General features: G+C 43.5%; 1 protein-coding gene across 1 annotated transcript; it reads right to left on the bottom strand.

Moving 5' to 3' along the window:
- Positions 1-13,457: 13,457 nt before the first annotated feature.
- On the bottom strand, positions 13,458-15,959 carry TSNAX (translin-associated factor X; the record flags this gene model as incomplete). The annotated part of the gene is made up of 2 exons (XM_009877544.1): positions 13,458-14,126; positions 15,810-15,959. Coding segments are annotated over 2 exons (525 nt in total), but the record flags the coding sequence as incomplete, so codon positions are not given.
- Positions 15,960-19,800: the final 3,841 nt, after the last annotated feature.

A 19,800-nucleotide genomic window follows, 5' to 3' on the forward strand; every position in this document is an offset into this window, starting at 1 on the left:
TACCATATAACAGTTTGTCAGCAACCTCAGCATACAACACAGCGTGCCTACAGACAAACTCTGGGAGGGTTGTTAAAATATCACATGTATTTTCTCGGTTTGGTCACAGGGAGGTGGAAAAAAAATCTGTTTGGGAACAAATGTCTGGATGGAGATAAGGCTGCTTTTGTAGTTCATGGTTCCTGTGTGATTTGCTATGGAAAAGGCTAAACATGACTCCATTCAAAATGTTGAAGTTAGTCCCTGGGAGACATTCTCCTAGTGAAACGAAAGCTGTGGAAACTCCAGGCGCCTGTTTTTAAATGGTTGGGTGAGAATGAAAGTTTTTCTTCCCTTTTCACTTTTATTTCCTTATTCCTTACATGATATTTATTTTTACTCTGAAAAAGGAACAGGAGCTTAAATGTTTGCTTGGCTTACTGAAGTTGGACCAAATGCTTTCTCTGTATAACAATTGCCTGCATAATAGAGCATAGGGATGGGACTTTGGGGTGGAGGAATGTTGTTGCAAGGCTCTTCCAGCAAGTGTGCTTCTGTGCTGCAGGCATGACTTGTGCTGACTGTCACGGTGTGGGCAGAAGCCTGATACCTGAGAAGACACTGCTGTTCAAAGGGAAGATGCTCTGATTTGCACTCCCCATCCATTTGACATGTGCCAAAAGTCTGTGCAGAAGCAGGATTTGTACTAAATAACTCTTGGACCCCAACTCAATCCTCGTAAGTCAGGCTATTTGCCCACCTTACTGGTAGACTGTGGCAGGAGATCAGTCTTCACAAGATCAGTCTTCTTTTGATGGGCACAAAAGCTGAGCCATGGTCTGCAGGCTCCCAGCTCTCCCCACTGACTACAGAGGGAGCCAAGGGAGGTCACCTTTGCTCAGCTGAGCACCCCAAGCTGTGGGGGATGACTCTGAGCCATACGAATTGCCACGCAAACAGAGCTGCTAGGAAAATTATACTTAGCAAAATTACCAGAAAGTGGTACATATGATTTGGCAGAAAGCATGAGGGAAAAAGCAAGAGAAATATGGAAGTTAAAGAGGAAAAGGGAAAAAAATTGAAAGAAATTTAGATGAGTGTTAAGAGGGAAAGCAACCTCTAAAGGGAAGCAAAAAAGGGACTAAGGGGGAAAGAGAAGATCAGAGAGTGTCTGAGAGAAAAAACAGACAAGTGAGAAGCCTGAGCATCACCCAAAGAAGCCCTCATCCCCAGACCATGGCAAAGGAGCAGCTGCTGCCTGCAGCCACGGGAGCCACTGACTCTGCCACCCCCAGGCGCCAAGGGACCCCTGCATGAAGGGCACTGCTTGCTCCATCCAGGCCATTGCTGCAGTGGCCCCTTCTGCCCTTCCTCGTGACAGCAGAAATTTAGCATTTGGTAGTCAGCAGCCAGAGAATGAAAGTCTTTCCCTCATGACAGATCCACAGCACTGTTTAAGAGACATGGGGCAAAGATTCTGGTGCATGGTAGCAGCAGGAGGAATTTTCCAGTTTCCTGTTTTCATTCTCTTTTAGATACGAAAAAGTTGGCAAATTATTCAAGGCTTTTTCCTTGCTCTGCTGCCAAAATTATCACAGCATGACCAAGGCAAGGTAAGCACAGAGAAGCCTTCAAACGTATTCTGTGGGTGCTGGGAATCTCTGGAAGCACTTTTGATTTAATTTTTAAATGTCTTTCGTACCCACCACGTACTTGGACAGTTACACAAATGTCTATGCTATGCAAATCCTGACTAAGAATCAATTACTAGTTCATAATAGTAAATATACTGGTGACTGACAAGTTAAATAAGGTTAATGGAAAAGAATGTGGGAGACCTTAGCCAGTATAATTGCTTTAATAGAGTCTATTATCTTTAATGGAGTTTTTACAAATACGCACATACACGTACACACACAGAAGTTACCAAATTAAAAATAAAACTCTAGTAGGGCCAAACCACAACTTAAATATTAAGACCATTGATAAAAGGACTGCACTTGCAGCTGGATTACGAAGTACTGTAAAAAGCAGCGAGATGCATTTTCTCTTTGAGAAACCTTCCTGACCACTGTTTAACACCGTGAGGAAGCATTGCCTGAAGGATGAGCCACCACAGCTGGGACATGAGCATCGAGGCTGCGGTCACATGGCGCTGCAGTACAACGTGCCGTGGAGCTACAGCAAGAGGCTGAGGGAGGCAGAGAGGAAATTGTCACAATTGCCTATTTCCCTGCGCTGCATTAAGCGACTGAGTGATCACAGGCCACAGCTGAATTACGGGAGTGAGTCAGAGTTCAAAACAAGAGCATCCACTAATTGTTTCATGAAAGAGGCTCAGGGAAGCCTGAAGAAAGATTTTGTAGGATATTCTTTTACTCATTGTGAGCTTTGTAGTCTTTTGTAGCAAAGCCAGCCTCTCATCTGAGAGCTTATTTTACAACTCATAGCCCATGGAGGGCTGTGTTCCAGGGCAGGGCATCCCTCATGGGCAGTGTGTTCTGCTGTGCGCCTGGAATAGCTTTGATGCTGTCCAGGAGCTCTCAGACACCCCCTGATGGCAAATGGGCAGAGGGCATGAATGGCCTTACTCCCAGTCTAGTTGTTCCATCAGCTCTGTGCAAACGTTTTGGTCAGTTTGGTTAAGATTTGTTAACGTACATTTCAGGTGCTTGAAGGAAAGAAGATAATACTGTAATTATTATTTGACAAATATCTCTATCTCCAAGCCTCCGGACTTGGATAAGATACCTCAATGATCAGCCCCTGAGCCTTGCTCAGTGGGTCTGTTAAGCCAGATACAAGATGTGGAAGAGCTCCTGGCTTCTGGTGGAGGTTTACTTTACAGGGGCTGGGTATTACCTCCTGGGTGATGAATGGGAATGAGCAAGAGTTTGGAAGGCACATGGATCCAGGGCCCTATCTTGCCATGGTCTGTGTCCTTATGGTAACTGTGTAGCGGAGTGTCAGCTCCTTTTCCCTCACGTAAAGACAATTCCTCAGTGCTTCTGTGGCACTGATGCAGCCTGGTCATGGGCACTGAGGATGCCTGTGAGAAGGATGAGTGCATTCATAGGCCCAGCGGTTAGTTGCATGAACAGCTGGGGACAGGCTGCAGGTTAGAAGGAGGGGTGAAAGGGTGTTTGTCCACTGGCAGATCACTCTGGCAAGGAGGTCAGTGAAGATGGAAATGACTTCTGCAGTGCTTATTGCCACGGGGTTAGAAGCAGACTGCAAGTTTATGGCTGTGGAAGTACCCTGTGGCTGTGCTTTAACCCTTCCCTATCCCTTTACTGACCAGTACCCCCAGCAAGCTGCTGCAGTTGGACGACACACAACCCAGTTGCTTTTGTGGTGCTGATTCCCTCGATCTCTTCAGCTTGGACAAAGTATCAGTTTGTTATTTCTGGGTAACCCAGCTCCTCCAGAAATGCTCTAACCCCCGAGCTGACTGATTTTTGTTCTGTTCCTCTCCCGCAGCTTCACCTCTACATGTGCCCCAGGTTACTGGGGTCCAATTTCCAGGATCCAGGAAAGCAGAAAGCAGTCCAGGACCTGACATACACTAGTAGTATAGAAACCTCTTCGCCAAAAACTTGTCTTAGTGCACGCTGAGTTACCATGTACTCATTTCTCTAGGTAATTCAGATTCTTGGTCTCCAATCACTGTCCTGTTGGTAGCTCTGAGCTTTTTGTTTGTCCTCTGAGGCACGAAGTCTCCTCTCATTCTTGCCACCAACTTTCTACTTCCATAAGCCTAAGACAGGAAGAGATCACCTGCTGGACTCTTGTTTTCTGAGCTAAGCCTTGTTCAGTATCTCAGTAGGGTTCCTTGCAAATCAAAGATAACCAAAGCTCAGTGACCCACTGGTCTGGATTCATGTTCCTTTCAAATTTCAGTCCCAACCTGGAGACAAAAACATTGACAGAGAAAGCAGATGAATCAAAATAGTATCTGCAGTTTGGTAGAGAAAAGACCTGTGAAGGTGGATTCACCTGGCAGAAACTCAGTAGGCTGGTTAAGAGACAGACAGGAAAAACTTTATGGTTTCTTCCCATTGAGATGATATGCTCACAAAAGACTTAATAACAAAAGGCTAATCTTACCCTTGCTCTTTTCTGAGTGAAGAAATTAAACAGCGTCTGCTTCTGAACCTGTCCTCCACTCAGGTCTCATTTGTGGGGAAAGGTCCCTGCTGTTGGCAGGAGTTGGGCTCATTTGCTTTTTTCTTCCATCTGAACTTTATAAAAAATGAAGGCAAACTCTTTTTTTGCATTGCCACAAATGTGGAAAATTTAGCAGGCTGGGAGGGTGAACAAAAATTAGAAAATCTTGCCAAAATATAGAAAATTGTACTTGCCAGATTATTATCAGAAAAGCGAGTTAGCAAAGAGATCTGCTAGGACTCAGAAAAGGCCCATGTTAGTTGAAAATTAGCACACTTAAGGACCATTTACTAGAACAGTAACACTTACAGTTTTATATTGAAAACAACAGCTTGGTCTCAGCTGTCTAAAAAAACCTCATTGCATTACTGCCAAGTCATTAACTTACAAAGCTCCAGGCCCTGTCTACACACAAGCCTGCCATCCGTTTAACTGATATCACCATTTAATCAGTTTAGACCAATCAACACAACCGTTGGGGTTTTTTTGGAGGAGGTAACCAAATTAACCGAAATCAATACAAGCCTGTTACAGAGGCAAACAAGTTAAGGACATTGACTTCAAAACCTGCATTAGCTCAAGCAGTGCCGAGTTTTGTGGTGAGGGGAGAGCTGGGGTGGAGCCTGGGGGATGCCGCGATGGTCCCATTTGTACCATAGAGCCGTGCCTGAAGGAATCTGAGGTGCCCAATGGGTTTCCTCTGTGTGTTGCTTCATGGTTTGGATCTCCACTGCTCCTCGGGGCTGGGCCCTGCTGCATTTAGGAGCTGTGGCCACTTCTCACTCTGTCTTCTTCCTGAGCCCGAGCCCCTCGTGAGAAACCCAGTTTGCCAAAGGAGCTTGAGGTAAAAGGCATAAGATGTAGCTGGCTCTGGTAGAAAGCGTTTGGCTTCTATGACCCTCACCTAAACTCTCTATTCCTGCACCGAAACACACAGCAGTTTAGGCCAACATCCTCCCTCCCTATGCTTGTGGCTTCCTCGGCAAAGACGGCCCCCTCGGGAGACCTCCTGCATCTGCCTCCTGGGAAGATGGAGGAAGACACCAGCAGCAGCTGGCGCACAGCACAGGCTGGCTTCCCCCGCAGTGTGCAGGGTCCTGGCTGCTGTCATTGTGCTCAGCCCCTGCGAGGGCTGTCTGGCTCTGCATGATGGGGCAGGGGGCAAAGCTCCCAGGAGGGCAACCCACCAGTTGAAAGTGGTGCTCACCTAAAAGGAACCTGGGCCCTAAAAGGGCTCAGGGGCTTCCTCAGCATAGTTTGGTTTGTCAGGTCAATAACCTGCAGTGGCTCTCATGCACTCAAAGGACTCACCCAGCCTCCCCTTGAGCCCACATGCAGCACCCCCAGGTGAGGGGTTCCCCAGATCTCCATCCACTGTGCAAGGCTCCTGGTGCCTGCCCTGAGCCCGGCTATGGCCAGCTCCTGTGGATGGCCTCTAATTCTTCTCTTGGCAGAGACAGTAAACAGTTGCTCCATACTCACCTTCTTCATGGTGGGTATGGAGCACACATAACTCTGTAGACCTCTCTTGTACCCTCCGTAATACCATCTTTTCAATGGTGAAGGACTCCACAGTTTCCTTTCACAAACTATTCCCTATCTTTGGTCATCCTTTCTGCCCTTCTGTGTGCCTTTTCCAGCTCTGCTATACCCTTTTTGAGATAGGGGATCAGAGTCACACTCAAAAGCAGGTGACCCAGAAATTTATAACGTGACACATACAGCATGTCCTCATCTTTATTTTTAGTCCTTTCCTAATAATTCCTAACATTTGACTGGTTTTATTGCTTGCTGGCAAGTGTTGAGTTGATGTTTTCATGGAAAAAAATCCCAATGTTTTGATCCTGAAGGGGGTACACTGACATTATTCTTCCCAATGTGTATCTACCTGCACTCAATCTGTTTCTCCATCCTGTCACTCCTAACTCTTGTAATCCTCTTCTGCATTTTTCAGTCAACTGTTGTGTCTACTACAGTGGATATCTCACCATGAGCAAACTCTCTCACCTCACAGCTCACGTCCTTTTCCATGTCTTTATGGGTGTGCTCTGTGTGTGGGCATAGGGCAGCAGGGAGGGAAGTGCACAGGAAATAAGCCAAAAATAGATGTACTTACATATCAGTCATTGTGTTTTCAGGTGCTACGTCAGCAAACCCCCATGGTAACATCCTACAGCAAAATGCAATTCCCAATAGCAAAGGAGACCAGAAATAAAAAAGGAGCAGAGCCACAAGTGGGCCAGGGAAGGGCTGGTGAGGTGCAGAGACACCTTCGCAGCTGCCTATCTCCAGGTCTTCCTGCTGCATCGAGCTCAGTGCACAGCTCCCGATGACTTCAGGGAGAGCTCTGACCTGAGGCAAAGCTGCAGGATGTACCTGCTGCATTTCAGCAGCTGAGAGATGCCCCTAACTTCCCCGACACAGCTAGGGATTTCAAAGTGTTTTTACTGAAGACGGCAGCTGGAATCTCACCTGAGTTTATCCAAAAGACTGAGAGTACCTCAACTTTTTCCTACTTTCATACACAGTGCAAGTTGGGTCCTATACATTCAGAGTTTCATGTGACATCTCGTTCTTTGTTAAGCTGTGGTGGAAAAAGACGGAAATCCCTCTGAAACTTGTGATCTTCTACAGGCAAAGGAACTGCTCTAAAACAAACTAGCATCTCCTTCCTCCTGTGGCTGTAATCCAGAAAGCAGTTTACATTAATGGAGTATCTGGCACCCAGCTAGGCTACAAAAAGCCAAAGATGCTCAGATATGACTGTGACAATATAAAACAGGGCTAATTTTGTATTGCAGAGTGCCTGGGTAGGAAGAGATGTCTGCAGCCACGTGTCCAGACACACCAGCCTTGCCTGACCGTTTCCAGTGGGCCAGCCCGCCACCCTGCAGGTGGGTGTAAGACAAGCAGGAACTGTGGGTGTACGAACAGGAGCTCTGCGCTGTTGGATTGCTTTCAGTCCCAGGGTATCCTGTGGCAGGTACTTAGTAATGAATGGGGCCTGTAGGAGAAGGACCGTTAAGTTACGCTTGAATGACTTTTAGAAGACTAAATAAATCTCCATGGTGACAGTACCACCATTTCTAAATCTACCAATGCAATTTTATAAGTGATGGTTATCCCTGCCTTTCTACTGGAGCAATCCAAGTAATAACTCTGGTTGTGTTATTCCCCTTTAAAAGTCCATCCTGGTGTTTCATCATCCCTCTGCTGTGGTTTGTGCCAGGTCTCTCCTGAGCTGCACAGGCCAAAGGAGAGCTGATGGACCAGGAAAACGAGAGTGATAGGCTCACTGGCATCATCTGGGCAGCATCCCAGTGCTTAAATACCAACTCCAGCCCCATTCTGTCCACAGAGCACAGCAAAGCCCCTTAGTTTATGCTACAGACACAAAGTCTCGTGGGTTTGAAGCCATTTTCTTGTATAGGTAGCATGATTATAATCTAAATTAAGGAATTTAGGACTCCAGTTTAAAAATCCTTATTTGTACTGGTTCTCATTAAAAAGTATTAGTTCAAATAAGAGTATTTGTATAATTTACAAGCCTTCAAGAACATGTCTAGTCAACATTTCTCATGGCTTTTTACATATTTGTCTTCAAAACACCATACATAGGTATGATGAGATATAAAATAAGCATATGCTGTTCCCTGATATTCCTAAAACTTCCAAATAGTAGAAGGTGCCAAGTATAATTTATTACTCTCAGAGGTCTAAAAATTAAGCTTACACTGCACCACGAATTGTGTTTATAAGAACTTAGAGAAAACAAGTAACTTGTAATTCAAAAATCTCGAACTTGTTTTGAGTATTTCTAGAGCTGGACACTAGGTGGCAGAACAAATATATGTTCTCTTATAACTGACAAATACATCCTTTTGGTAGGACAACGGGCCCTGGGAAGTTAAGTATAGCATCTATCTAAAACAAATTGAAAGCTTACAGCTGCCCTGCTTTTCCTGATAAGTTCCTGTAGAGCACAGACCCTGTTAAGGTTGGATTTATACTTGGGTTTATGTTCTTTAGACTGAGTCACCAACTCGTGCCCCTGGCCACAAGTGTCCATGGCACCTCCTGCCCCATGAAAAGTATTTTTAAAGGAGGACCCAGGCAAACTCTAACATTTAATAGACAATAAAAGTTTTTATAGAGAGGAAAGAACCTCAAATGAGCCCAAGTGGTTTAGGTACATTAGCATAACTGCAAGTTGCTAGGACACTGCGCAGGTAGCTCAAATTAGTAAGTTGCTAATTATCTCTTTGCTCCTGTAAAGCAACATTTCCTCAACCACTGAGGCTGAGCTGAAAAGGCTGAAATAAAAAGGTTTGGGAAGAAGGGGTCAAGGAGACGTTTTGCACCACAAGGTGTCAGCATGCGTCCAGCCCTGCGAGGGGGCAGTAGGCCAGTGCAAACCTACTCGCAGCTCAGTAAATGGATAAAGGATTGAGGGGGAAAAGTGATTCTGCTGAGCAGGCTCCGGAGAGCGGAAGCAGCTTGAGTTGGCAGCAGCAGGAGCTGGGCTGGGAGTGGGGAGAGCTGCGCTCCCAAGGGATTTGCTGCTGTGCGACTTTACGGTCACTTTCCCTCGGGGCCCTGGCACCTTCAGTCTGTCACCCGTCCCTTTAGGTGCAAAGCAAAACACGCCTGCCAGCAGTCCTTGCTGCAAGGAGAGAAATAACCTTCACTCCCTCTCAACATGAGAATGCCAGCACTTAGCAACATCCCTGCGACATGAAAAGACGCAGGACTGTCTATTCAAGTGCATCCTTCGCTCACCTGGTTTCTGTCCCCAGGCAGACAACAACCTGGGCTATTTCCAGATTAGTTTTGTCAGCTCTTCTTGCTGGGGCTATCAGAGAGGACTTTGAGAAAGAATTAAATGGAAGTGGTAGGACCCTTCTGGATTAAAAAGGACTTGAAAGGCTGCAGGAAAAGCACAGGAGCTATGGGAGAAGTGCCCAAAGACAGATGATGCAACCTGCACTGCACTCGTAGCCAAGAAACAGTTTATGATGGGCTCAAGAATTCATCTGACCTGTTGTGGCACTGGAGGAGCAGCACATACACAACAGCGTCTTTCTTCGGGATAAACGAACATCTGCATGGCATGAAAACACCACCACTAGGGTTAAAAAAAAAAAAGTCCACATCTCACTGGTCTGCAAAATCCAATAGTATCAGTAGCAGAGGCTCAGAGTTCAGCCCCTCCTGGGTGGCCAGAGGGACACCAGAGCCAGCTTGCCCAGCCTGTGGGAGGAGCTGAGAAAGCAGCCATCACATCATTGCCAGCCAGTGTTGAACACAGTGGGAAGCACTGACTGGCTCCAGGAGTCATAGGCAAGTCTCTTCTGCTACATTCTGCAAACAGGCCTTTCAAAGGGATAACGGGTCAGGTAAAAAGAGATAAAGTAGGTTGGAAATAATCCTCCTCAATGACAACCTTCCTCAGAACTGGACGTGAAACTTCTTTATGTTTGTAGGCAATTTACCTTGGCTCGTGATGACTGCAAACATGAGAATAACTAAGGTTTGCTCACCTGCAAAAGCAACACGAGGTCTGCCCACCCATCCATCCTGACACACGGCACCATGGCTGCCGCAGGACACACGCACCAGGTATTATCTAAGTGCAGGAGTACCAGACCTCTCCCCTCACTGCCAGAGAACCGTTTCCAAATTTGGAGGTTCAGGTAGAGAAACCTACCTAAGAAACCAGCCAATTCCTCTTCCCGCATGGAGACGCATTTACCCCAGGATTCCAGCTAAACACGGAAAACATCAAACCACGGATGGACACGGGCAATGGCTCAAAAGGACTGTACGGCCTAAGAAAAGTAAAGAAAGGGAAGAAACAGAGAGTGGGTTGAAGCAGCACTGACAGCAAAATGGACACGTAAACAGCACACAAGGGGAAAACACTGGTTACCGTAAGCATTCCTTTATGTTAAGAACTCTATCTAATCCTGCATCTAACAGCTGCAAATGGGGGTAGTTCACCCATCAAGGTTTGTGGCTACCAGTACGGGAGCGAAGGGAGCGTGCATGGGAAGCTGGGTGGAATGGGAGCTGAGAGCTTGTTGATTTAGGACAGCACAGCTGGAAGCTTGCAAGCCCTGCTCAGGTCAGGACCTGCTGGTTCTCAGCTGCTCCGAAAATCAAGTTCCCTTTATTTATGACCCAAGGATAGACAGATACTTTGGGGACCTTGAGGTTATTTTAAATCTAGTTCCTATGGTCACCTCCAGGTCTCTTATAGCTGAGTCACCTGGTTTCAAAGTGTTGTTTCCAACTTCTTGCAGGGCTGTCTTCCTGTCCCATGTCCTCCCCAGTCCCACCCCACCCGCATGTGTACCCACTGTCCTGCAGCCCAGCCTGCTCTTCCTCCACGCTGCCCCACTCCTCAATGCTCTTCCCCCCTTTGTCTCTACCTCACTTCCTTCCATTTTGCCTCTCCAATGCCCTTTCCCTTCCCACCTAACCCTTTACTGTCACACTTCAAACTTCCTGAAGCTTTGACTAATTTCTTTTCCAAAATGGGAAGTAGTAAACCAACCTATTACTACGCAGTCTTCTAGTAAAAATCCTGTCACTTCATTTCCACCACCTCCTCCCCTCACCTTTCTATCATCTTTCGTTTGTCTTGGCTATTTCTTTTGCCGACTCTTAAATTGCAAACTCTTGGAGGGCAGTGCTAGACTGATGCCTAGGGTTCCATAAGGCACCTAATATGCTAAATACTATAAAAGGTTCTGTTTTAACCTTTTTGCTTTGGGATTTTCAGTAAAAACTCCCTGAAAATCCAAGCAAGCAGGACTCTAAGTAGACAGACATACACGTCCGGTCAACAGGAAGTTTCTTTTGCATAACTTCTCTGGCACTTCTGGAAAGCTAGATGTGGTTGGGTTTCTTTTTGCTCACTGCGAAATAACAGGCAGGACAAAAGTGAACCCATAAAGAAGACTCATTTCTGAAGAAAGGAGATTCTAGAAAGGCAGCTGATGTTTAGCACGCAGAGCTGCCCTCATGAAACATCTGCCATGACGTAGTCCTGTCCTGGCTGCAGACCAAGCGTATCAATAGCTCCAAAGAGTAATGGGACAAGAAATGGGAAAATTGCCATTGCTTGTTTAGCAGCTTGTTTTGCTGATAAATGTCTGTCACTTTTCAAATAGCTACAGTGTAATTGTTTTTTGGGGAAAATATTTCCTTGAGCAGGAGGTTTGCAGGCCATTAGCTATTTCCCATCTGTGCTGGTGTTTTAATGCATCATACATACACTTTGCTCCCTATCAGAAATTACTCGCAGCTTTTGATTATGGGCAGGCAGCCTGACATTTAGAAATCCCATCTGTTACTAAAAATATACAATAAATCTTCTCTTGCCTTCCTAAAAAAATTTAAATCCCAGTATGTATGTTTTGAAAGACCGTCTAAGTATAAAGACTGCTAGGAAAAAATACTCTTTTTAGATATCTTTAATTTTAAAATAATGACTGTACAAAAGCAGGAGCTGCTTGACTGAACCAGTGGCCTGAAAATTTTTAAAAATCCACCTGACAGCTGCTAAGACAGACGAGAGACAGACCTCTGTTTAACATCCCGTGATCCCTCTAATAATTTTTGCTTTTGCTTCACAAACATACACTCAAGCGATTACTTCCAGAAAATTTAGCTGTGCCGAAAGATATAGAACTATAGCCTTACCTGCAGCAACTGAAACTAGATGCATAAATTTCTGGGGAAAACCAAACAAACAACATTCCTTAATAATAAGTATCCTTCTCCTTGCTTTCCCCTCCTCTCATCAGAAAGAAAAGGAGGCAAAAACCAAGGAGGGATGTAAAAATGTGTGTGCTGTTGCAGATTTATTCCAGCGATAAACTTCTTTTGTCATCTGAATCCTTCGCATTTTTTTAATTTAAGAGGATCACATAAAATTTCTACCCTAACTAGTTTTTAGACTTTGCAGAATAAAAGGAAAAAGAAAAAAAAGAGATTCAGGATTAGAAAATGCCCCTCAAAGTATGAATACAGGAATGGAGTGACACTTCCAAGTCCTGCACAGTGGGAAACTCGAACTATTATGTACCGCTGGGACCGACTGGCAGAAGGACCAATGTACAGGCCATGACTGCTTTTTGGAATTTATTGTAAAAAACCAGTATTAAACAGTAGGAGAAAAAGCCACTCCTTGTTCAACCCCCCCCACATATTGCTTTCCATGGAAACAATGGAAAAATGTGACAGAAAGGTATTTACCCATTCCTATCCATGTATCAGATGATCCCAGCTACTCAGGACGTGCTCATGGGAAAAATATTGGCAGTATCATAGCGTATGGAAGTGGAAATAAAAAAAACATGCAGTATTTTCAATTGCAGCTGGGAGGCCTATTTCCTGGAGGCTAAAGATCATGTTGTTTTATCTGTTTTCCTTTAGCATAATGTACATTATCAGACTTTCATAACTTCAGACACCGTCAGAAAACCCTGATTTTTTGCCAATGGTGACATACCCACCTCAAAGATAAATTTACGTGGAAGTCAGAATGTCTGCCTTATTTCTTTTTGCAGTTTCCTTTCCATAGGAACATGCACATGATATAGTTCCTGCTAACAGATATTTAAAAAGCTTGGCCAGCCCTTTTTCACTTATACCAATTCAACCCCAGGGGAAGTCGTAAGGGCAGCACAAACACTGGAGAACACACTTCCAACGCCACACTGCCTTTGTTTTGGCCAAAATCTGCTTGCCCTAACACTGAATTATTCACATTAAACGTACTTGGTAGGTCTTCTGCTTTTGCCTACAAACAAAAAGATGTCACATTCTCATTTAACTGTAATACAAAAAAGTGTGAACCAGTACATTCCACAATTATTATTTTTTGTGGATTTTCTAGCTCATGTCAAAACTGTGAAGGACTAGTGTTAACTTGAATGGAACTCAATTTAAACCCCAAAATAACAAGCGCACAGTGGTATTTACCTGGTACAATTAGCTTCATTATCTATTGGTGAAGTTGACTCAGCTTCAGTTTCATGCTTAAAAGCATAAACCAGACAAAACTTACGTTAGATAGCACCTTTGAGACCATCTCCATTTCAAGTCAAGGCATGTACTTATAGATAAACAGGTACATTGATTTAGGTATGACATAAGTATAGAATCCAAATACTCAGAAAACAGATCAGTAGAAACTTATGAATAATGCTAAATAACAGTACTTAACCACTTTTTTCTTCTTCCCCACTGCTGTGCTTCCTAAGAACTGATAACATCAACCACAACAGTTTAAGGTGACTCACACAACTGACAGTCACTGGTGTAGAGCACACTGGAAATTTTGGTCATTCTGAAGGAAGATAAAATGGAGCAATACAGGAAATTCCATACCGAGATGTAAAAGTCAAACATTTGTTCACTTGCACGTTATAAAAAGTATTTTTGGTTACAAATTACCACTGCAAACAATCTTCTCAGATAAAACTAAAAATGTGTCTACCTAAAAAGCTTTGAGAAGGGTCAAAACCCCACAAAACCATAACTAAAGAGCTTTCTCTAAGTCCTCTTCCCACCAGAGCTGCAACAGTGTCCTTTTTTTAAGAAAGACCCTCCTCTTGGTCAATCAATTCTGTTTTAGTAGAGAACACATCAGCCAGCATGTGCTTTGGGATTTCAGATCCCCGTACTTTTAACGTGTAGCAGGCATTCTCTACTTTCGCCAGACTCTGTTTCAAGGTGTACAGCTTCTTAGACACTTCATAAGGTCCAGTGTTGCCAATGAAAGTAAAACCATCATAAATCTGACGTAGGAAGTGGCTCAGTTCAAAAGGTGTGTCTATGTCACCATTTCCAACGCTGCTGATGCACAGCCGCATCAGCTCTCCAGTCAGATCGGCCACTCCCAGCAGGTAATCTACGGGTGTCACCTTCAGGCTCCAAGTGTGTGGCCGTTTCTCACGGGAATTGGAGGTCTGTGGACAGAAGACAACGAAGTCCAATACAGAGAACTCTGAGAAAGCAGTCAATGAAGACTCAAATACACACTAACTGATCTAACTGGTAATTAAAAACATTTGGGAAAATTAAATTGCACAGTGCTTTCACACAGTCTGACTTCAGAAGCACTAATCTCCTTCCAGCATACCAGAAGGTATGAAAGCATCATTTCCAATCAAGATGCAATTTTCATTCTAGCAAGCAAGATAAACACACCCCGCTCCTACCATCTCTATTTACAAACAGAATTATCACATCTTTGTACCAACATTTATTTCCAGTTGCCTTTTTTTTTTTTTTTTGGCTAACAGATCTCAGCCTAACAGATTTAAACTTTCCCTAAATGGTCTGTCCAAAGCTTCCAAAGCAATCAAGAATCAAAGAGTCTGTATTATAAAACCAAATTATATAATTCTGTGATAGTATCTTGATTTTCAAAATGTTATTTTCTAGAAGAAGCTTATAGGTGTAGTTCTGTCGGATCCATTTTATATCAACTGAATTCATTAAAATGGCTTAAAAAATACTTCATGAAGAAAATCCATCTCAAAGTTAAAAGTTTGCTCCTACATCCAAGCTTCCAATACTTTTTATTGCCAAAATATCGGCAACATGGAAGGCAACACAGGTTTCTTTCTGTTCCCTTGTTCCCATCATATGCTATCCAGCCAAATTCACAAATCTGGTCAGAAGCACATATGCAGGGGTTAACAGCGTCACAGTTTGTTAAAATAAGTGTGCCGCAATGGATTTGCCTCTGGTAAGCACAAATAAATTTTATGGCTTCTTTGAAAGTATCTTATACCAAGAGAGTAAATAAAGAATAAGAAGTTCTTTAGAGCAGAGTCTCTTCAACAGAAGCAGACTCAGGAGTTCATCTAAAGCAGCAGTGCTGTGCATTACCATACACTGCATGTGCACTGCATGTGCCCTTCATTACCACAAAATTGGGTTTCGACCCCGTCAACAACCAAATTACCCAATTTACTGTGGTTGGTGGCAGCAATTTGTCCCAATGCAAACAGTTCTATTTAGGGCAGGGTGCGAGTGGGCAAATCAAGTAACGGCAAACACAGTATTAGGGCTAAGGTGTGATGGGGCACAAGCTCGTCCTCTGCGAGGAAGCATCAAGATCCACTCTGGGAAGGTTACCAATGACCAAGCTAAGACAGAACCTGTGCTTTTGCACAGAGGCTGAATACAGCACCTCCTGTGACTCTTTCACTATCAGCAGTAAAATTTCAGGCATGGAACTCACCCTGCCTTGGATTTGTTTGTCTCTCCCAACTTTTGCTATATATACATATATATATACACAGCAGCAGGCCTTACAGGCAGCCCTGGCCATTAAAAATCTCTCCCCTACACTAGTTTGCTAGTATTTCACTATCCTGGATCTTTCCCCCTACCAGGAGGAGCTCAGTTTGCCTTGAATAAAAAGGATGTGAAATTTATAAACTTGTATCCCACAGATTTAGTTTACTACTTGTCAGAATAAAAAGCATGTTTTGAAAAAGTGAGTCAAAGCCCACAGGTACATCTAACACCATTCCATGAACCGGCCTTATTTAATCAGATGCCAAAAGTGTGACTAAGGCTACTCATTGCATTTCCATCCCAGAAAGATGTTTGTCACATGAAAAAAGAAAATTTTTTACCGTGTTTGTTGTTTCTTCTCTGTCTTCTGCTGTAAATATTAGTTGTTTGTTGATCTCTTCAACACTAATCAAAGATCGTGTTTTGATAAAATACTGAAATGAGACTGCCTCAACATATTCTTGAAGTCCTGCAAAAACAGCAGAATTAAGCTAATGATTCAAACTCTCCAGCAATGATCTGCGTTCACAATTATTATTTTTTTAGAAATCTTTTAAGTGAACCTTTTAAGGTTACTAGCAAAAAGTGAAAACTAAGATAATCCACAAATAACTCTGAAACATAATCTAACACAGCACGCTTCTAAGTACAATAACGAGACCAAGACCACAGCAGATAAACATTTTCAAGTTTTTACTCTACCTGCACTTTTCATTCAGGACCTTCTGCAATCTCAGTTCAAAGCATCATGTTACTCTCTGAACGAGACAGAACAGCAGCTCCCCACAATGTCCCTCAGGGGTCTGTACTGGGACCAGTGCTGTTTACTATTTTCATCAGTGACACAGACAGTGGGATCGAGTTTGCAGACCTAGGCTGAGTGGCACAGTGGACACGCTGTAGGGAAGGAATGTGGTCCAGAGGGACCTGGACAGACGTGAGAGGTGAGTCCGTGCCAAGCTTAACAAGACCAAGTGCAAGGTCCTGCACCTGGATCAGGGCAACCCCCAGTATCAAAACCAGCTGGGGGATGAAGGGATTGAGAGCAGCCCTGTGAAGAACTTAGGGGTGTTGGCAGATGAAAAACTGAATATGAGCCAGCAACATGCACTCACAGCCCAAAAAGCCAATCACACCCTGGGCTGCATCAGGACAACCATGGCCAGCAGGTCAAGGGAGGCGATTCTTCCCCTCTACTCTGCTCTCATCAGATCTCACCGGAGTTCTGTGTTCACCTCTGGGACCACCAGCATAAAAAGCACGTTGACCTGCTTGAGCGGGTCCAGAGGAGGGCCACAAAAATGATCAAAGGGCTGGAGCACCTCTCCTATGAAGAAAGGCTGTGAGAGTTGAGGTTGTTCAGCTTGGAGAGGGGAAGGCTCTAGGGAGACCATCCGGCAGCCTTTCAGTACTCACAGAGGACTTATAAAAAGGGTTGGAAAAAGACTTTTTACTAGGCCTTGCTGCAAAAGGATAAGGAGTAAAGGTTTTAAACTAAAATGGGGTAGATTCAGATTAGACATAATGAAGACATTTTTTCCAGTGAGGTTGATGAAACACTTGCAGAGGTAGCCCAGAGAGGTGGTAGAAGCCCCATCCCTGGAGGCATTCAAGGTCAGTTTTGACGGGGCTCTGAGCAACCTGACCTAGTTGAAAATAGGGGTTTGGACTAGTTGGGCTTTAAAGGTCTCTTCCAACCCAAAACATTCCATGGCAATGAAGCTTTTAAAATATGGCATTTGTATGATGGAGAGCACAGATTTCTATTTCACAAGTTCACAAAGACACAGAGTACAATGCAGAGAAAAAGACTGCAGATAAATCAAAAGGCAGGCAGCTCACCTATTAGAAAAAAAAAAAAATTCCTTTGTTCCATCTTACCAGCCACAGTAGACACTTGTTTAAAACTGAATTTTCCACATCCCTATTTTGTGGGAATCAGTGAACAGGCACCTTACCACATGCCAGCTAGGTGAAATTCATGTTCAGGATATATCATATGTTGTTACAAATCACTCAGATTACATAGATAGATAGACAGACAGATAGAAAGATAGATAAGACAAATCGGACAGGGATGTGATGTCAAATAAGAGGCATATAGTTAGCAACAACTCTGTTGAAAAGAACTACTTTGAAAACAACGCGTACAGTGGGGCAAAAGGAGTTGGTGTGTTGGCAAGAAAATAAAAACCAGGGTAACAAATGTAGCTTGTACCACATTTGTATACCATCTGCAGCCACCTGCCTCAATTACCTCTCACTACCTCCTTAGCAGATGGTGGTTTTCTGTATGTGTTACAGCAAAGGTGAGATCTAAAAAAGGATCTTGAATATTCCAACGGTGATTTCACAGATTCTGTCAATTTTTCCTTACGTGCAGAAAGCAGATTTGGGGAAAGCTCATAAGCAGAAAGCTAAAGTTGGCACTGTCAGTGGAAAAAAAAAGGAGACACAAACCTGGAACAAACAGCCAAGGCAGGGCCAAGCTAAAAAAAGTTTTGAAGACAAAAATCAAGGCACGTGTATATCTGACCTTTGGACAGAGAAGGCACCACAGGAATACATTAAAGGAACAGACTGTAACATGACAAAGCAACCTCGAGCAAAGCCATTTTGGGCCATTTTAAAGGGATGGTTTCACTTCAAGAGAAACAAAGAAATCATGCTGCAAGAGGACTGGCATTAGACAATCGTTTTGCCAGTGCATTAGGTGAAAATATGAGGAGGTATCCAAGGCTACCAGAATCCTGATTCTATTAGAATAATCGTAAAATCTTCCACTGACCTCTACAGGGCCAGGACCTCAACCTACAGAGATACGCAGTTAGTAGCAAATTTAGACTTCGTCCGGGTCAAAGAAAAAGTCTAAATCAAAAAGAAGAGAACATAAGATTTGAACACCAGATGAGAGTGGAAATACCTCTGAAAAACTGGAGGTAACCTCAAGTGAAATTCAACTGTAGAAAGCTTTTCGTATTACAATTACAAAAGCATGATTGGTGATCTGCTTTTCTTACTTTCAAACATGTATTTGCAAGGTAAGCAGAGGCAATTCAGAATGGCAATTAAGCCTGCACCCTTTATGCTGCTGAACAGAAGCAGTGAGAAAAGCAGAATAAACATTCAGCAACCAAAGCCACACTCAGCACCGCTGCTCACAAATCCAAACACACACAGGGAGCGGCAAGGCCTGTTAAATACAGTAATTCAGCCAACCGAATTCAGGCAAAGCATTCTGGGCACAAGCAACAGAAGAACACTAGACAGAAGCTACTAAGGATTTGTAAGATAAATAACTTCAGAAGTTGCTGAGAGGTAGACTTAATCACCCACTCTTCTCCTGGCCTACCCTCTGATGTAACACAGCCAGTAATCCATTATGAAATTTTGGCTTTTTCTGTGGATAAGCTGTAAGATGCCAGATATAGCAGTAGTCAACATGACAACATCTATGAGAATCTCTCTACGCTATCTGTGGAGAATCAACTTGGCATTATCCTGTTTCTCAGAGAGATCACATCAGCTCTCAAACATTTTGGTAAACAGTTTTCTCCATCAGTCATAACTTTCAGTTTCAACTCATCTCACTTTTATCCTGGAAAAGGACAAAATGTATGTGGAGAAGTAGTAGTGTCTGGCTCCTCCATTTATTTTTTAAATGTTTTTTTATATATAGGCACACCTATATGCATGTATGTATACACACACATTTTTGCTTCCTCCTGTTCCACGTTCCACTCCTTGCTTCTTCTGTTTAACATCCCCATGTGAATGTTACACACAAAGTCTGATTTGTCATTTACTGTCACCTTTCCACAACTAGGAAATCTACCTCCCACTATCTACAAGTAAGCCTTACAAAACTTTATTTAAAGTTGTTACAGCTACAAATAGACTCATAACAATAACTTTGCAAAAAATATTTGTATTTTACCTTTTTTTTTTCCTCCTTCTTTTTACAAGTCCTTCTTTCAGAAGTAGCTATAACGTGACACCTCAGTGACCCAAGACCTTGAAATAAGGCACTTCCATGTGCAGGTAGAAGGATGTTTAAACATGTTATGTTTTAGCTTAATGGTAGGACATCCGCTATTTTCAGCAAATAATCCCTAAGGTGAAAAACCTCATTCCATTTCACTACACTATCCAACAATACCTTTCCCCTCATGCTCATTTTGGATTTATTCCAAAATTGCCTTATTTACAGATTGAGCTGCCAGTAATGGAATAGTTTGCATGACTACCTTCTATGTAGTTTTTTGTTTTTTAATAGCACATGAACCGAAAATCCCAATTAAATGATGTTTTGAGGTCTCTTCCAACCCCTAA

The sequence above is a fragment of the Apaloderma vittatum genome, unplaced genomic scaffold (assembly GCF_000703405.1).
Source record: "Apaloderma vittatum isolate BGI_N311 unplaced genomic scaffold, ASM70340v1 scaffold4191, whole genome shotgun sequence".
Taxonomy (NCBI): Eukaryota; Metazoa; Chordata; class Aves; order Trogoniformes; family Trogonidae; genus Apaloderma; species Apaloderma vittatum.